Source organism: Mesocricetus auratus, unplaced genomic scaffold (genome assembly GCF_017639785.1).
Source record: "Mesocricetus auratus isolate SY011 unplaced genomic scaffold, BCM_Maur_2.0 Super-Scaffold_100691, whole genome shotgun sequence".
NCBI classification, from domain to species: Eukaryota; Metazoa; Chordata; class Mammalia; order Rodentia; family Cricetidae; genus Mesocricetus; species Mesocricetus auratus.
Window position 1 is genome coordinate 47,364,653 of NW_024429267.1, and position 20,315 is coordinate 47,384,967.

Here is a 20,315-nt window from a genome sequence, read left to right on the forward strand (position 1 = left end):
GCCCAGAGCTGGGGATTATAGCTTAGTTTTAGTAGTACCTGCTTAACAGCAAAGGAGGCCTTGAGCCTAAACCAGGCAAAATTCAAAACCTTTTTTTTTTTTTAATTTTGGAGACAGTGTTTCTCTGTGTAGCTTTGTAGGCCAGGCTGGCCTTGAACTCCTGACTTCTGGGATCGAAGGGATGTGCCACCATGCCTGGGTCAAAATCATCCTTGCCTACTAGTGATTTTTAGAATAACCTGACCTACTTGAAACAGTCTCATTATCCTGGCTTGCTGGTACTTTCTTTGCAGACCAGGTTAACCTTAAACTTACTGGGATACACCTGCCTCTGCTACTCAAGTGCTAGGATTAAAGACGTGTACCACCACATCTAGGGTTTTTGTTTTTGTTTATATGTAGAACCAAAAGCCTACCTGACTGAATGCTTTTCTTTACTGCCCAGGTCAGACTACAAGGCCACATGGCCAGCTCTGTACCAGAAAGAAGGGATGGGAAAGGGGTAGGAAACCAAGGCAGTCCTCAGCTGACACTCTAGCAGAGAAGAATCAGAGAGGAATATACAGCCCTGGCTTTTCTAGAACTCACTCTGTAGACAATGCTAAACTCAATAATTGATAGAGATCCAGTGCTTAGGATTGAAAGTGTGCACAAACACTGGTCCAGTAAACTTTTATTATGAGAATATTAGATATCCTTGGATAATTTGCCATACTTTGTAGAGTAGATTCTTCTTTTTTGTCATAGAGCACAAATGGCCAATTATTTGTAGTAGCCTGAATACATTGTTAGAAATACTAGAAACCATTGAAAATGGGATATGTACAAAAATAAAGTTTAATAATCACATGTTACCACAGTTGAATTTTGATTATGACTACATATAAATAAAATTTCTGACTTTATACAAACTCTGTTCATGTCTTCCCTAACTTCTTACTTAATACTTAACATAACCTGCTTAACAGAAAGTAAAAGTAGAAATAGGGTTCATTTTGAGTTACTGGTATGCATTAAGGAAATATTTCAATCCCTATTGCATGAAAAATGAAAAGAGCCTGGCTTCTGTTTTTCTCTATTTAGATATCTATACATCATGTCAGAGACAATGACCTGACGTATTATGCCTATTTTCCTCACCTGATTGTAGTTACATCCCTTATTCTCTCGTGTCTTACACTATTTGACCTGATTCAATTTATTTAATGAATTGGCTTATTTTAATGTAAACCGGCTTGTGTAATAGTGTTATGTTTTTAGAAAAGTTAAATTACACATCAACTGTACTAGTTTTATCTTTCAGCAGAAATGAAATTTAATGGGCAGAAGTTTTTTATTTTTTCTTAAATGAGGAGAATCTTAATCAGTACATTATTTCTAAGAAAAACCTTTAAGAAGGGCCAAGAAAGTAGCAGAGTGCTTGTCTTGCATGCAAGGAGGCCTGGCTTTGATCCCTAGCATCAAGTAAGCCTGGCATGTTTGTAATTCCAACACTTGGAAATTAGAGTCAGGACTGTCAGTAGTTCAAAGTCATTTTTGTGTATGTGGTTTAAATCCATGGGATATTTTTTTTTAATTTTATTTTCCAGTTTAAATTGAGGTAAGAAACAAGGTTGCTTCACAAGTCAGTTCCAGGTCCCTCTCCCATTCCCTCCCTTCCTCCCGTGCCCCCCCCCGTTATCCCCTCATTTCCCCAGGGAGGGTGAGGCCCTCCATGGGGGTGTCCATAGTCTGTCATTTCATATAGGGCAGGGCCTAGACCCTTCCCCAAGAGTTCCGGGTGAGAGTGCATCTCACATTGTTGGATGGGAGTCCAAAGTCCATGTGTGTACTCGGGATGAATACTGATCTACTGCCCAAGGCTCAATAGATTACCTAGGCCTCCTCACTGACACCCAGATTCAGGGGGTCTTGATCAGTCCCATGCTGGATTCCCAGGCTGATGCCTGGGATTCAAGAGTTAACCTTTGTCTGGTCAGCTGTTTCTGGGGGTTAAACCGGCCCAGACTTAATCCCTTTGATCATCAGTCCTCCCTCTCTGTTACTGGCTTTCTTGAGTTCAGCTCAGTACTTAACCGAGGGAGTCTGCCTCTTCTTCGATCAGCCACTAAATAAATCCATGGGATATTTTAGACACTGCCAAGACAATAAAATGCTATGAGTGCTAGTCAACCAGCTGGAGAGAGAGCTTAGCAGTTATCCAATACCTGTCAAGCAGCCAGTGATAAAGAGCACTGACTGCTCTTCAAGAGGACCTGGGTTCAATTCCAGCACCCACATGGCAGCTCACCACTGTCTGTAATTCCAGTACCACATCGAATAAAGTTAAATAAATTTAAAATAATACTAATCAATATTATCTTCAGATAATTTTTTTCTTCTTTAAATTACAATTGCTTATATTGTTCATTTAACATCATTTTCTGGACACTATTTAGGTGCCAGGTAAGATGTGGTAGGTACTGTGTTCATTTTGTCATCATGTTGTTTGGGTTGAAGTACATGAAGGAAATCTGTTTCACAAATATAAATACTTGGGAGTATTGGATCCCCCCCCCCGTAACTATATATATATATATATATATATTTGATTTGGCTAGAAAGCTTGACAAGTGATAATTTTGTAAAGGTTGTTAGCAATATGCATGTGAAACCACAGCTGTGAAGGTTTTTTTTATGCTATTATATTAAAACCCAGGGTCTAAGCTGAATGTGGTGGTGTATACCTTTATTTCTAACAGAGGCTAGCCTGGTGGTCTACTGAGGAGTTCCAGGACAGGGTGACATAGAAAAACCCTGCTCCTAAAACCCAAAAATACATACATACATACATACATACATACATACATACAGGCAAAAGACTCACACATATAAATAAAATTTTTAAAATTACAGAGAGAGAAGAGAGGAGAGAGAGGGAATATGTATGTATGTACGGTACATTCACACAGTGCTCTTGGTGATTAGAAGAGTTGTTAGCTGTCATGTGGGTGCTGGGATCTGAACATGAGCCCTCTGTAAGATCAATAAGTGCTCTTAACCACTAAGTTACCCCTTTAGCCCATTTTATAAACAGTTTTAATATGGGCGTGGGATACGAGTGTCCCAGCACATGTGTGGAGGTCAGAGAACAGCTTTATCTCTGACTTAATCCTCTCCTCTCTTTACTCAGCTTCTGGAGCTCTCCACAGTCAGCTCATCAGGGTTGTGCTCCACGTGCCATTACCAGCCCCAACCAGTGTACTTGAATAGAAAGCCAAGGCTTCTTTTGTTTTTGAGACAGGTTTACTCTGTATTCCTCTGGTGGTTCTGGAACTTCCTCTGTAGACAAGGCTGGCCTTGCACTAAGAGATTGCCTACATTTGTGTACTGAGTGCTGGGATTAAAGGTGTGCACCAGCACTGCCCAGCAAAAACCAAGGTTCCTAAATAAAGTCATTTCCAGTTCCTCATGTAAATTGAATTACTGTTTACAGTTTTGTTTTTCATTTTTACTTACTAAAATTGGCTCTGATTAAATTACAGTTATATTAATAAAAACAAAAAGCTCAAAAGCCAGACATAGATGACTCACATGTGTAGTAATCTCAGCCAATATTCAGTGGTCTTCAGGCAAGAGATTTGTAAGGGTTTGAGACCTGCTTGGACGAGTAAGGTGCTGCCTTTTTTTTTTAAAAAAAAAAAAAAAGAGAGAGAGAAGGAAAAGTTTATTTTAGTCCAAATGCTGTTGTTCCTGCAGGGGAGTTTGCCTGCTTAGCTTAAGGAGTTTTAAGCAGAGAATCTAGGTCAGCAGTGTCTGCTGAATATGTAGGAGTGAGTTTCTACTAACACTGCTCATTAATAATACTGATAGCTAGAGACTGCCTGTTCTGAACGAGGCTGCTTATAGCTGCTTCCAGCTGTGCTGCTGTTCCCTTCTGGAAAGAAAGCCTAGTAACCACACTTGAATGTGTCTTCTCCAGAATGTGTGAGGAAAACATACCACTTCTCCCATTTACAACTCAATCAGCCACAGTAGAGACACATGGATACTTGTGTTTATGACATTTTGATTCATAGTAGGCAAGGTATGAAATCATCCTGTGTGATCATTGCCAACTGAATAAAGTCTCACACACACACACAATGAAATCATTTTTTCAGGAAATGGGTGGAACTAAAAATCATAATGTAAATAAAGTAAATAAACTAGGCCCCACAAATCATTACATGCTTTTTCTAGTGATTTCAGACTCTAGAGAAGATGCATAAACAAGAGGTATTTGAGAAGAGAAAGGTGAACAAGAGGCGATAGGATGAATGAATGTGACCAAAGTATGTTGTGAATGTAGAAAATAATGTCACGAAGAATCAGGTCTGCTGCAAGAGCACTATGCACTCTTAACCACTGAGCCATCTCTTCATACCCCAGAAAAAGACATTTTTAAAGAAAAAAAACCTCGGCCGGGCGTTGGTGACACACACCTTTAATCCCAGCACTCAGGAGGCAGAGGCAGGCAGATCTCTGTGAGTTGGAGACCAGCCTGGTCTACAAGAGTTAGTTCCAGGACAGCCTCCAAAGCCACAGAAAAACCCTGTCTCGAAAAACAAAACAAAAAAGAAAAACACCGCAACAGAATAATCTAATACAGCCAGATGTAGTGTAGAGCTAAATAAGATGGGCACTGATATAGACATGGAAAAAATAAGGCCAATTATGTATTGTTGTTGGAATTACAGGGTAGTGTTTGGCCATTTTATTTTATTTTATTTGTTTATCTATTCCTTTATTTTTTGAGGCAGGGTTTCTCTGCATTGTTTTTGGAGCCTCTCCTGGAACTTGCTGGGTAGATCAGGCTGGTCTTGAATTTACAGAGATCCACCTGCCTCTGCCTCCCAAGTACTGGGATTAAAGGTATGCACCACCAACACCCGGCATTGTTTGGCCATTTTAAAAATGTTTCACAGCTCCTAAAAATATTCCACATGAAATTGTTGAGTGACCTTGCAATTCTACTTACAGGCATACATCTAAAAATATAGATTTTAGGTGTTCATGGGTCACTACAGTAGCCAAAAAGTAGGGCCAACCAACCTTCAGCTAAGGAATGGATAAAAGTGTAAGGTAGTTGCACAGTGGGGTATCATTTGGCTGTATTATTTGGAAAGAAGGTAATTCTGAGTTACAATTCAATGTAATAGAACTTTGAAATCATTATTGTAAATGGAAGAGGCCAGTTACAAAAGGTCAAATATGTTAGGCTTATATTTATATCAAATACCTGATATAAGTAAGTCCATAGATGTCAGGGGATAAGATAGACTTATCAATGCAAGGTTATAGAATTTGAATTTCTCTTTGAGAATGAAGAAAATGTTCCAAAGTTAGATCTAGCACATCTCTGTCACCATACCAATCCACCTCAATGCTGCATTTAAAAAGGATTGAGTTCACTGATGTGAATTTCATCTCAATAAAGATAGTATTTAAGCTATGAAAGGAAAATTGGCTCAGCAGGTAAAGGCACTGGCTGCCAAGCTTGATGATTTGAGTTTAATGCCTCCTCGATGTTGGGATTAAAGGTGAGTGTAGATGCCCATAGGGGACTGAGATATCAGATACGAGCCACTCATTATGAGTGCTAGGAACCAAATTTGTATCCTTTACAAGAACAGCAACTACTCTTAACCACTGAGTCATCTCTTCAGCCTTCACTTTCCTTCTCCCTCTCAGTGATTGGAATTAAACTCAGGGCCTTGTGCCTGCTAGACAAGCACTTTACCATTCAGTAAAACCTAGCTGATTATAGGCTTTTTAATATTACGGCTCCTCATTAACATTTTAATTTATATTTCCCTAAGGGCTAATAATAATGAGCTGCTTTTCTATGTGTAATATCCATTGTATGTGTTTTATTGGAATGTCTAATAAAATGATTTATAATTGAATTATAATTGATTTTAACCTTTTCTGAATGTAAGTCCTTTAATAAAGGTTTATGGTCTTCTAAATTGTGTGTGTGTATTGGTGGCCTTCCTGATCTTCCTGCCTTTACCTCTCATGTACTGGAATTAACAATTGTATACTGTTCTGCCTTGCTCATCAGTTGAAATTTTGGCATCTAGTTGAATGGTCTTTTCGCTGTGGACAGTGCTGTTTAGTTGATGCACCAACATATCTTTACATAAACTGAAGAACATAGAGATTTCTCCTCTAGCATTTTGCAAGTTTTTAAGATTATAATTCTTGTTTTTAGGTCTTTGTATCTGGGGTTAACTTTTGTAGATGGTGTAATGAAGTGTCCAGTTGCTTCTGTGTTCCTTGCTGAAAAACTGTCGGGGCTGTAGAGATGAATGGCTCAGTAGTCAGACTAAAGGTTGTTCTTACAGAAGTCCTGGGTTTGGTTACCACTATCCATATGTTGTCTCATAACCGAAGTTCCAGATATCTGATGCCCTCTTCTGACCAGGCATATGGATAGTCACAGGCAAAACGCTCATACACATTAAGAACATTTTAACAAGACAAAAAAACAGCCATGTGAGAATGGCGGGCCACGCTCGTGATTATAGCCACTTGGGAATGGTGACCGCACTTGGGACCACTTGGGACTACAGTATTCTGTAAGTCCAGGGTCAAGGTGGTCTACATCCAAGAAGTGTGATCCACCCAGCCAAGGCTACATAGTGAAGCTGTCTCAGTCCCCTTCTTAAACTGTTTATGTTGGCATCTTTCATGAAACCCAATGGATCGCCCCCCAGTTTGTTTGTTTATTTGTTTGTTTTTTAATTAAATGGGAGACAGGGCCTCACCATCTAGTTCTGGCTCTACTGGAACTTGCTGTGTAGATCAGGCTGTTCTCAATCTCAACAGAATCCACCTGCCTCTGCCTCTCAAGTGTTGGGATTAGCCAATTGCAATGTTGTTATTCGAAACAGGGTTTCACTGTGTAATAGGTCTGGCTCCTCTGGTACATCTTATAGACCATGTTAGCCTTGAACTCACAGAGATCCACCTGCCACTGCCTCCAAGAGTGTTGAGATTGAAAATGTGTGCCACAACCACTGGGCACCAGTTGCTTCTGAGCTCTTTTCTGTGTAACAGCACTTGAGTGTTTAGTTATTATCTGTATAGATTATAGAACTTCTGTGATTTTAAATTTATTTGCTTTGAATATAAACTTTTCTTAAAAAGACTTATGTATTTATTATGTATGGTGTTCTGTCTATAGGCCACCAGATCTCATTATATAGGTGGTTGTGAGCCATCGTGTGGTTGCTGGGAATTGACCTCTGGAAGACCAGCTAGTGTTCTTAGCTACTGAGCCATCTCTCCGGTCCCAAATCTAAACTTAATTTTAGCCAGAAAGCCAAAATTCAAGAATTACCTTGAGTTTATTGGTTGGTTTGAGAACTGCCTTTGTTTAAATTTTTATGTGTGTATGTGTGTCTGGGAGCAAGTGCTTGTTGCACATGTGGGAATTAGTCAACAACCTGCAGAGTTGGTTCTTGTTCCTGTCATGTGGGTCCTAGGAATTGAACTTAGGGCATCATGCTTGCTAGCAGGTATCTTTACTACTCAGGTGTCTTGCTTGTCCAAGAATTACTTTAATATTGAATCTTTCATTTTTGACACCGGAGTACCTTTCCATTTCCTTTTAGCTTTAAAAAACATTTTTTTCTCCTTACTAGACTTGGTAGCCCCCCATACCTCTAATCTTAGTACTCCAAGAAACAGATAAAGGCAGATAGTTTCAGGCCAGCCAGTGCTACTGTCTCAAAAACACAGAAAACAACATTTTCCCCCCAAAAGGTGTATATTAGATGTGAATGTGTTATATTGGTCTATCTGTAACATGTAAATTCTAGTAGATTGGAAACACTGGTATCTTGTAATTTGTTTTGTTTGTATCTTAAGGGTCTCCTACTGACTTCCTTGAAGAGAAAATGGCCTACGAGGAATATCAGAACAGCCAGAACTGGCCAGAAGATGCAGGTTTTTGTTTCCAGCCTCAGCAAGTGTTAGGTACTAATCAGGCTGGTAAGTTCAGGCTGTGTGTGACTGCTGAGTGTGAGCTGTGAGGTAGTAGGTGACAAAGCATTTTGGCTTCAAAATACCTCCATAAGGTGTGGCCAAAGTATTGTTTTCCATAAACATTCCCTTTGACCTTTATCTTTATTTGTCCTTTATTTTTTCTTTCTCTGTTGAAATAGTCTCATACTGTAGTCCACAGCAGCAGTTCTCCTACCTTAGGCTTCAAAATGCTACAATTACAGGGATGGGTCAGCCATACCCAACTTTATTTATTCTTTCATCAAAAGCCCTTAATCCCTGTAGGTTTTTTTTTTTTTTTAAGATTTGTTTATTAGGTTTACAGTGTTCTGCCTGCATGTATGTATGCTTGCAGGCCAGAAAAGGGCACCAGATCTCATTACAGATAATTGTGAGCCACCATGTGGTTGCTGGGAATTGAACTCAGGACCTCTGGAAGAGCAGCCAGTGCTCTTAATCTCTGAGCCATCTCTCCAGCCCCCTGGGGTGGGGTGGGGTGGGGTGGGGTGGGATGTGTGTGTGTGTGTGTGTGTGTGTGTGTGTTTAATCTTTTCTAAACAAATTACTAATTGTTTCCATAGGAATTACTGCAGTAATAGCAGTACTTAACTTTATGCCAAAGAACTGACTCTCAAAAGTTGTCTTTCAGTCCCAAGATTTTACTTTTAAGGATAGATAACTTTTCACTATGTGGCCCTGGCTGGCCTGGCCTGGAACTCTGGGGTTAAAGCATTCACCACCATACTGTTCTCAGCAAGGTTCTGAAATGCAGTATTCTTCACAATGCTCTCGAGAGATAAAAAATGTTATGTCAGTTTTTGTTCTACAGATAGCTTTCTAGCTAAGTTAGTTTGTTTAATACCTTAAAAGTATGTCTATTAGCATATTGAAATTTGTTTCCTCTGTACTTCTTTAGTCCTAAAGTGGAGTATTGGATGTTCTTTCATGAGGTTTTATGTTTGCTGGCTCTCCTAGATAATCACATTTTAAGAGAACAATGGATCATATTTTTCCCATAACAAATGAGTTCGTGAATATTTAATGTTTCTTTGTCATGTAGCCATGTTATATAATTTACTATGGCAATACAAATGTACCAAATCAACATTCATAGGAAATAAGAAATAATAATCTTTCTAATTGCATTCTAATTGTATGTGTCTTTGATTCTGTTTTCATTCTAGATCCTTTTAAGGTTCACCATGATGATGGCCTGGCAGATCTGCTCTTTGTCTCTAGTGAACCCCCAAATGCTTCAGCATTTATAGGGCAAAATGATCCTCTGGAAGACAGTTACGGTATGGCTTCAACTATGTTCATTATGTCGGATCTTTCGTTTATTCATTGTACAGAGATCATACAATAAATGATAATTAAGAGAAAAATACAATAAAATTTTTCAGATAAGTTCTATATAAGAAATCAGCTTAAGCCGGGCGTTGGTGGCGCACGCCTTTAATCCCAGCACTCGGGAGGCAGAGGCAGACGGATCTCTGTGAGTTCGAGACCAGCCTGGACTACCAAGCGAGTTCCAGGACAGCCTCCAAAACCACAGAGAAACCCTGTCTCGAAAAATCAAAAAAAACAAACAAAAAAAAAAGAAATCAGCTTAGGCTACATTTGGCTATATAACCAAGGACAGTCTTGAATTCCTGATTCTCTGATCTCCACCTTCTAGTTATTGGGCCATCATACCTGAACTAATTTGAAATTATGAAAAATGAATTTGTGTGTTTGTTTGTGTGGTATTACTAGTGCCATAACATACACACACACCATGGAACTAAGATAGCATTAAAGCACTATATTTCATAGCACCTTGAACTGAAAAACAGAAAAGGTAAGGATTTCTAGGATCTCCAGTGGCTAATTAGAGAATTCACATTTGGACTTTTCATAAAACCTTGAATCTTATGAAGTATGGTCAGATTCTTTGTTCATATCTTACCTCTCATGGTCTAGAAAAAATTACTTCCAAAATTTTAGTTTTTTGGTTTGTTTGTTTGGTTGGTTGGTTGGTTTTTATGAGACAGGGTTTCTCTGTATTGTTTTGGAGGCTGTCGATTCAGCCTGGCCTCTAACTCACAGAGATCTGCCTGCCTCTGCCTCCCGAGTGCTGGGATTAAAGGGGTGGGCCACCACCGCCCGGCCAGTTTTTTAATATTATTATTTGAGATAGGATCTTATGCGTCCTAGACTGGCCTCAAATTTGTTATGTTGCAAAGAATTACCTTTTCTACTCTTCCTGTTTCCATTTACCAAGTACTGAGATTATATATGGATACCACCAGTACCTATTTATGAAGACTAGATCACAGCTAAGTCTTGATACTTGCTTGATCTTTTAAATATATAACTGGAGCCAGTAGTTGTTCCTACTTTAGAGATATGATGCTGATTAAAGAAAATTATGTTAAAAATAGAACGTGGTGTTGGGTACATTGTAAGCAGTACCCTCTTCTTGTCTGTTGGTATCTTTATGACCACTTTCTTTTCTGTTCCTTTCCTTTGAGTCTACTGTGTTGTCTGGAGTAGGCTCACATTCATTATCCTACAACCTCGCTGGTAGCTAGGATTACAGTTGTGTGCCATCATGCGCTCTCTTTTTGTAGACTATGCCTTACATTCTTTTGTATCGTCTTAGCTTTTTTCCAGTTTAAATCCCATCACAGCTAGATAACCCCATTATTCTCCCAATCACTCTTTCTAGCCCCAGTCTAAATAGTCCATTTCTACTGCTCATCCTGAATCCCTAAATATTTATGTCTTTATGCAATTTTAAATTTCTTTGATTTTTTTTTCAGGTCATTTCCCCATGGTTTGTATAGTCCTGTTTGTCCTGTAGGTTACGCCAGACCTACTTGAATAAAATTGATAGCATAATTCAGCAGCTTCTTGACTTGTTGGTGTCTTTGTGCTTTCTTTAAGAGGACTCTTGGTTTTTTGAGACAGAGTTTCTCTGTGTAGACCTGACTGTCCTGGAACTCACTCTGTAAACCAGGCTTGCCTAAAAGAGATTCACCTGCCTCTACCTCCCAAGTGCTGGGATTAAAGGTTTGTATAACCACTGCCCAGCTGCTAAGAAGGCTCTTAATCCTTAATATTGACGAAGCCCTTTTTCTGCTCCTACTTCTCTGAAATCTTCTGTGATAATCTAATCCTCAAAGTTCTTTCTTCATATCATTCCTATTTGCAATTAGTCCACACCGTACTGTTTGTTATTTGATGTGCGCCTATTTTGCCTCTCTAGCTGAATGGCAGTCATCTTGCTAGATGTGGTGGTGTATGCCTATAGCACCACCTACTGTGGCTGCTTTGCAGGAAGATCACTTGAGCTCAGAAGTTTAAGGTTAACCTATAAAACAGTGAGATTCTGTCTCCTAAAAAATAGTGAAACAAGAAATTGAATCATTGGTAATAACTGGAAACATCTGACACTAAATCTCATATTATGTCTGACACAGAACATAATCCTTGTATTTGTCAACTTGCTAATAATAAACATTTACATAAAGACAGATTCAATCTTGTTTTATAGGTGAATAAAGGCTCACAGTAATTTGCTCTGTACTATATTCCATTGAAGTTTGTGTTGGTAGTGCTCAGTCTTCAGTAATCTAAATCTTTGTGACACCCAGTAAAAAGTAACCAATAAATATGCATCCCTGGTGCTACTAGGATATAGTATTACTCTTGCCTGGTAACAATTCATCTCAAACCTGGGCAGTAAGGTGTCTCAGGTATTAAGAGCACTTGCTGTTTTTGCAAAGAATAAGAGTTTGATGCAGCCAGGTGTTGGTGGCGCACGCCTTTAATCCCAGCACTTGGGATGCAGAGGTAGGCGGATCTCTGTGAGTTCGAGGCCAGTCTTGTCTACACAGCAGAGTTCCAGGACAGCCTCCAAAACAATACAGAGAAACCCTGTCTCGGGGGGGAAAAAAAAGTTTGATGCAACTAGTAACTGCAACACCAAATAAGTAAATATTTAAAAACCAGCAATTAACCTAAAGCTGAAGAATGCCAGCATACCCTCCTATAAAACCTCTGCTTTTATTGGTCCTTGAGTTTGTGCTTCTTGTCAAATACTTTTCACCATCTATTGATGGCCTCAATATAAACTATGTTTCAATATTAGGTATGCTTCCTGGGGACTCATTTGCTCCCATGACTGTTGAATCTCAGGAATGGTCTGTGGAAGCCTCAAACTCTCCACACCCAGAGTCCTTCACTTCTCCAGAAGTAGTTATTGAAACCTTACAGCCAACAGCAGGTAAATCATTAAAAGCTACTTTGTCAGTTACTGGTTATAGCACTAGTAATCACAGAGCTCTCACTTTTCTCAGTAGCTTATAGCAGGTACAGATAAACTTGTCTTTTTTCTTTCTTTTTGAGAATGGGTCTTGCTTAAAATCCTTTCTGCCTGGGTTGGTAGTCACTATGTAGATCAGGTTGCCCTCAAACTTTTATTGTTTATGGCTGATTTATTGATTATGTAACTGTTCTTTTAAGCATGTATTTTCTCTTTTGGCCACGTCTACTTCACACCTTGTATTCTTAGTCATAGTCAAAAGCCAAAAAATAATGACTTTTTTTTTTCAGAGACAGGGTTTCTCTGTGTAGCTTTGGAACCTGTCCTAGAACTAACCATTGTAGACCAGGCTGGTCTTGAACCCACCGAGATCTGCCTGCCTCTGCCTCCCACGTCCTGGGATTAAAGACATGTCACCACTGCCCGGCATAATGACTTGTCTTTTTAATGTCATTTTATTGTTTTAAATGTTGAGCTGTCAAAGATAGACATCGTATATTAACTCTGGAGCTTCTTAATTAGCCAAGTATTTCTTGTTCCCTAAGAAAGTAATTTTCACTTTAATTTTTTTTCATAACTTAAAATTTTCTGGATGTGACTGTTCTGGCTGTTTATATGTAAGTGTACCATATTGTGTTCCTGGTGCCCACAGAGGCCAGGAAAAGGCATCAAATCCCTCCAAACTGGAATTATAGATTCTTGTGAGCTACCATGTGGGCTCTGGGAATAGAAACTGAGTCTTCAGGAAGAACAGTCAGTGCTCTTAACTGCTGAGCCATCTCTCCAGCCCAGAAGGTAATTTTTGTTTTTGTTTTTTGTTTTGTTTTGTTTTGTTTTTGAGACAGGGTTTCTCTGTGTAGCCAGAAAGTAATTTTTAAATTCAGGGTTATGAATGGCTAATGCTGGGCCCTAATTTTTTTTTAATTATTTTTCCTTATTTTTATTTTTATGTGCTTTGATATTTTGCCTTCATGTATGTCTGTGTGAGGTTGTTGTATCTCCTGGAATTGAATTTGCAGACAGTTATGAGCTGCCATGTGGGTGCTGGAATTGAAACCAGGTCCTCTGGAAGAGCAGCCAGTGCTCTTAACCTCTTACCCATCTCTCCAGCCCTGTTAGGTCTAAATTGTTTAATCTTCATTTCCTTAGAGCTATCCAAGGAAATGGAAGGAGAGTCGGTGAAAGAGCAGCTGCCAGCTAAAGCGTTGGAAATGATGGCGGAAGAGAAGGCAACTGATGCGGTGCCATCTAGAGAGACAGATGTACCTCTCTCCACAGACATGGCACCAGGCACAGAAGCAGAAGTGGGCTTTACTAAAGATGCAGAAGAGGCCACCAAACCAGATGTGATAGTGTCAGATGTGTTGCAGCCATCCATTGAATCAGATATATTCCTGGCTAAGGACATGGAGCTACATGTAGGAACAGAAGTGGCCCCTGTTAAGGATATCATATTGCCAACAGAAGCAGATGTATCTTTGACCAAGGGTGTGGCACCTCCCACAGAAGCTGAAATGGTCCCAGGCAAGGATGTGACACTGCCCGAAGAAACTGAGACGACACTTCCAGTAACAATGGACTTGGTACCACCTGAGGATATGGCACTTCCCAAAGAAACAGAGCTAGCACCAGTCAAGGGCATGGCTTCACCCTCAGAAGTAGAAGTGTCACTGGCTAAGGATGCTGAGTCCTCTACTGAAATACCTTCAGCTGAGGAGTTGGCTCTGCCTTCAGACACCCTGATGGGCTCGACACAGGATGTAGCAGTGCCCTTAGAAACAGAGGGATCTCTGACCAAGGGCATGACTCCATCTCTGGAAACTGAAATGACCCTGGATAAGGAAATGGCTCCACTCCCAGAGTCAGAAGTGTCTCTGGGCAAAGAAGTGGTTACACTTCCAGAAACAGAGGTGACTGAGTTCAACAGTTGTACCCCAGTTTCAGAAAAAGAGGTGGCCTCAGTGAAGGACGTATCTCTGCCTCCAGAAGCAGAGGCTCCCCTGGCTGAGGATGCCATTCTGCCCTCTGAAACAGAGTTGACCCTGGACAACAACGTGACTCTAGCCAAAGATGTTGAACTACCCTTAGAGACAGAAGTAGCAGCAGTTCAAATTAAAGACAAGGGAAATGCACAAGCGCAAGAAGAACTCAATGAAGACTCCCAGCTAGAATCTGCCCACCACATGGGGCTGTCAGCAGTACCTCCTTGTGTTATTCTACCAGGTATGGGCTCCTGCTTTCTCTCAGTATCCTCTGTAAGGGACAGATGTCATGCCTGGTAAAATAGGGCCTCATTGCTTTATAGGTCCACTCATTACTCCTAATCAGTGTTCTCACACTCTCCTCCCTCTGATGGGTAGTCCCATTCTCTACTCATCCTTGCTTTTCTTCTAGACACATGACAAGTAAGACAAGATTCACAAACTATCATTACCTCAACTACATAGTGTGGCGCCAGCACCACAAACTAGGTCCGAGGTATCAGGAAAAGAGAGACCAGACGTCCATTTGTTTGTACTAAGAGAATGCATGTGCTGCCTTTATTGCCAGGAGAGTGTGTCTGTGTGTGTGTCTTCATTGCAAGTGCTAAGAGGTCTCTCCCTTGTAGGAGGGAGGAGCTTTTTATACAAGTTTACAGCACAGTGGAAAAAACCCCAGGTAGAAGAGATCGCTGTTTTCCTCCTGCTGGATGTTGATGTCAGAGGGTCAAGGCCAGGGCAGTAAGCCAGGACTAGAAAACAGAAAGCACTTGGACTGGAAAACAAGTTGCACTTGTAGGCTGACCAGCAACTCACAGAGACCCCGTGGGGCTGGGGCCCAACAACATAGTGTCTTGTACTGCCTTTACCTTTCTCCTGTTTTATGGTTTAACTGAAGTCAAACCAACTGCTCCTCACGTGGCAACAGGTTCCATTCCCTTCAGTATACTGTTTCCCAGCCATCCTTCTCCTTTCAGTTATTAATTAAATCTCCTTTCTAGCTGGGCGTTGGTGGTACATGCCTTTAATCCCAGCACTCGGGAGGCAGAGGCAGGCGGATCACTGTGAGTTCCAGACCAGTCTGGTCTACCGAGCAAGTTCCAGGACAGCCTCCAAAGCCACAGAGAAACCCTGTCTCGAAAAACCAAAAAAAAAAAAAAAAAAAAAAAAAAAAGGGGATCATTCCCTTGGGGTTTTCAAAAACATTCTTTGCTTTTTAGTTTTCATTTTGTTTTATCTACAGAGAAAAAAATAGTGCTGGTAAGATGTCCCATTGTGTAAAGGCATCAGACAAGCCTGACAACCTAAGTTAATTACTGGGACCTACATGCTAAATGGAGAGAACCAACTAACAAACTGTTCTCTGAGCTCCAAATATATGCTGTGACATGCATGCTCCTCCACCACATAAGATAAATAAAAATAAAAAAGAACAAAAAAACAGGGAACTCTCTTGACCCTGCCTTCCAACAGCACTTTCAGTCTTCTAGTTTTCTGTTGTTTAGTGCAGGAGAATTTTTTAAAACACATTCTCATCTTCAGTTTATGACAGATAAAAAATATAGTTGAAATACTATTTCTCTGAAACCTACATGAATTTTGCTATTACCTTTAGAACCAGTCAAAGCTGCTGACCAACAATCTAACTTGCCAAAAGATGAAGGTTCTCTGTTAGAGAACTTAGAGCAAAAGGAAACATCTGGCAGTCAGCCTTCTGAACTTTCTTCAGGTAAGTTGGCAATCCTTCAAATATTGCAATTAAGAGTGGTGAGATGATGATGGCGTGTGTGTGGTGTGGTGGAATTTTAGCAGTACAGTTTATGAAGTAAGCTTTCTTCAGTACATTCCATTGCTTTAGGCAGAAGGTGAGCATCTTACATTTTTAGTATTCTGTCACTAAATTTTGATCCAATTGAATTGTTCACTCTTCTGTTTGGTCTTCAGCTTGTTATTTCAGTCTTCTCAATTTACTCAGCCTCTTTAATAAGGTAAAAAATTTTAAATGTCCTAATATTTGATATATATATCTGAAAAAAATTCTTGATCTCAAGTGATGATCTTTGCTTACCCCAGCAAGGGTTGAAAAATGTCTTGGAAAAAAGCTTTTGAGAATGAATGCTGTGCAAATAGACTACTTAAATGAACCATCAAACTTTCTTTTTAAAATTGTTTATAAGGAATTTGTTGTTTAGAATTTTAGCCAAGTTCATGTATTGCAGGTACCCCTCCCTCACAAGGTAAACATGTTTGCAGACCCAGTGACCGCAGGTCTGCCCGGGCCAGGCCTGCCAGAACCCCTCTTGAGCTGCTGGAATGCTCTCCTTCATGGAAGACTCTTGATCCCATGCTGGGCCCCTACCCTTTGTCTGAGTTGGGTTTGGTCTCTGGTTCATCTTCCTCTGTTGATCATGGGAACCAAAGAAAGAGTACTCATGCTGAATTCCTAGTACCCCAAAGAGATCATGGTAGGGAGGCCAGGGATGTAGAAAGCATGCCAGTGATGATGAGGAAAAAGAAGAAGAAACCAAAGCAAAAGAGATATCCTCAGTCCCGTGCTGGGGGACCTTGGGATAACAATGCAGATGAACCCAAAGATCATAATGCTGTTGCTCCTGGGCCCTTGAAGTCAGGTGTTGGCCCCAGCCAGCCTAATGCTGTGGGCACACAATATGGACTTGTATCCAGAGACATCTTGAAGTGTGATTGTGCAGAGAGTCACAGCATTACTTCATGTCCAGAACAACCTCCAGAGACTGTGGTAAGTGCTCAGCTCAAGCTGAGAGCAGAGGAAGACAACAGAGGTAACAGTTCAGTGCCAAAGAACCAAGATGAGAACTTGTTGCAGCAAGAGCAACACAGATCCCCAGCTACACCACACCTGAAGCCTTTAGTGGATACAAGCAGGGCATTGGGTTCATCCCTGATAGATAGTGCTGCGCACAAAGTGACAACTCTCCTAGGGGGTTGTTCCCCCATATTAGGCCAAGAGACAACAGAAAAAGTACTATCAAATTTGACCCTCGCTTCAACAGCAAACAATCCATTAGAAGGTTGTCTAAAGGAAGGGAATGGTGAAAGTAAAATGACTAAACTGCAGGTGTCTTCTGACGGAGTTAAGGATGTTAAAGAACTCAAACCAGAGACATCCCTCAAGCAAGGAGAAGGAACTAGTCTGTCTACTTCTAAGGAGCTGAAAGACCAAGAGTTAATTCAGGCTCCTGGACTAGAGCGTGAGCCACTTAAGAGAATGACAGGTGACAGTAAGAGCAGAAAGGGAAAGGGTCCTGGGAAAGTCAGAGCAGGCTCAGGGAAGTTAGGAGCCAAATCTGAGGTGTCATCCCTTCTGAATAGTGAGAAGGAGGGGAGGGCTGTTGCTGTGTCAAGGGATCCAGTCCCTGAACCTGAAATAGTGAACATTGAGGCTTTGAGAAGAGGACTAGGCTTGGATTCTTCAAACCAACCAGAGGCTCTTACTGATCTCACAGAGGCAGTGGTGAGGGTGGCCACAGACATGACTGATGCTGGTGTGAGCACCCTACCGCCATTGATTCCTTTGGAAACTGGGTCAAGCTTGCCTCAGGCTTCGGAGGCTAGGACAGAAAAAGGAGCTGAGGTTAAAAATATGGGCATCAGTAACCAGAGCAAGGAAGGGAAGTGTCCTTGGATGGATCATGAGTCAGCTCCCTGGATATCTGAAAAGACTAAAAAGAGAGGCAATGAAGGCAGAAGCAAAAAGTTTAAAAATAATTATCCTGTACAGCCTAGCAAAATGGAGGGCAAGGAGCCAATCATCAGCCTACCTTGTATAGAAAAGAAGAGTGATGATGGTAATATAGCCCATAAAAACAGGGAGCTAGGGCAGACTTTCTCTAAAATACACGATCCTTTGTTCTCACACACACCACACACACCCACAGTGGAAGTTGCAGACAAAAAGAGTAAGAATGTTGAGTCTAATTCTGTTGAATTTGGGACTCTTGTGGGGAATAAAACAAATTTAGTCCAAGATTCTACTGTTACTACTGAACCAGCTGACAAGGTGACAGATGGGAGCTCCCAAGACCCAATCTGGGGGGCAGAATTTGTTCCCTCACTACAACCTGAGGAAAACAAGGCATGGGTAGCCAAGGGACACACTGCAGTGGCTGACAAACCTAATAAAAGGAGTAATGATGGGAAATGTAAAAAAGTTAAAAATAGTTTTCCTGAGAAGCACATTTTGGAGATTAGGACAGATACAACAAAAATACATATTCCCATGGGAACCCCAGGAGACTTCAGAATTGAAGAAATGGGCTATATGGATGAAAATAGAAATATTACATTTACCTCTGAGAGAGCACCATTAGGGCCAATAAGTAAGTCACCTTCTCCAGAGGTTATGGGATCAGCAGGTTGTGAAACACTGACCTACCCTACTCCTCAAGTAGTGAAGGAAGATGATTCCTTCTCTGACACTTCTAGAAAAAGTAGGCAAGAGAGATTCCTAGCCCAGAACTCAAAATTATTAGTACAGGATACTTACAGCAAAGATGGAGTCCCAGGTCAAGAAAGGACCAAGGGTCCCTCTGCTACTGTGCCCTCTATTAACACAGAAGTTGTTTCTGGGACTTCTACAGAAGCCCAAGGAAAGTTTAACAGTCATGGAGATCATTCTCTTGAGAATAAAGGTAAGATTTCAGATTGCAGGAAGAATGAAGTAGGGATAATCCCTGAAAGGCATGAGGTAGGAGAATCTGAGTTAGAGCAGGATGGGTCCTCTAAATATTTAGTACAGCAGGCTACAGAGCCAACTAAAGGCCACTTCCTTCCTGGTGTGCCCACTGAAAGCCAGAACCCACCAGAAGAGATCACAGTTGTAGGAACACATGCAGGTAGTGGTGATTTGCCAGCATCGCTAGTGAATGAAGAGAAAAGAACTGAGAAAGACTCTACTCCAAGTCAAAACCCCGACCCTCTAAGAAGTAAAGCACAGAAATTCAGTTCGTCTGAAGATCAAAATGAGAGATATTCCAAGGACTCAGATAGTTTGGGTAAGAAGGTAGATACCATTGTTTTGCCTCCAGAAAATGAAAAGGATAAATTAAAAGAACCTAGTCTGTCTTGCGAAGCCACAAAACTGGAATGTGTTGCCATGCTGACAACAGAACAGTCTGATTTCTCATGTGGCAGTATTGAGAGAGAAAATAAATTGGTGACTGTTCACAAGGAATCCCAAGTCCCACAGTTCACAGGTAGCGAGATCGAAGCTCCTCAGAAGATGATGGGGATATCTGAACTGAAGGTGCTGAGTGAAAGGAAAAAGGAAGAGAAAAAAGGAATGACAGAGCCAATGAAAGGCTACATGAGACCTACGAAGTCTCGAGGATTTACTCCACATTTGCCAAAGTCTGCAAGCCAGGAAAGAGAGAAATCCAAGCTGCTCAAGTCCAGTGGTATGACCCTGCCATGGGGAAATGTGTGTGCTTTGGCTTTTGAGTCAGTATCAAAAAAGAAAACAGCTTGTGCTTTAGTTCCATTTAGACTCTAATCATCCTTGTTGATCATTGATTGGTTTGTTGGCATGAAACCCTGTAACTGCTACTACTTTTTTTTTTTTTTCAACAAAGGCATGCCCTGTGTTCAGCTTGAGACTGGCAAACTTGTTGCATGCCTTTTTAATGCAGCACTGAATCTTGAGTTTAATGGGAAGTTGGGGGAGAGCATTACAATCCTCTTTTTTAGTATTGTACATCCTATGTATAAAGTTTAGGCAAAGTATCAATCATTATTTGGTGTAAATATTTACAATAGAAAAATATTTGTCTGGATGATTATGTGAAACTTGGCTTTATTTTTTTATTTGTTCTTTTATTTTTAGTATATAATAGCTCAATCTAGTGGGAATAAATATCCAAATTACTTTCAGTTCAAATGAAAATAGTATGCTTTTATACTAGTAGCCCCAGATTAGCATTGGTAGGCACCAACTTCGTGTTTCTAGTAGTGAGAAGTGA

The 20,315-nt window shown here is 40.6% G+C and overlaps 1 protein-coding gene across 1 annotated transcript in view; it reads left to right on the plus strand.

The window, feature by feature from the left end:
* Map4 (microtubule associated protein 4) overlaps nucleotides 1-20,315 on the plus strand; it is a 122,929-nt gene that overhangs the window by 70,085 nt on the left and 32,529 nt on the right. Inside the window, 5 exon segments of the mRNA XM_013116989.3 lie at nucleotides 7,897-8,019; nucleotides 9,216-9,329; nucleotides 12,167-12,301; nucleotides 13,490-14,563; nucleotides 15,935-16,048. Coding sequence (XP_012972443.1) covers nucleotides 7,897-8,019; nucleotides 9,216-9,329; nucleotides 12,167-12,301; nucleotides 13,490-14,563; nucleotides 15,935-16,048 — 1,560 coding nt within the window.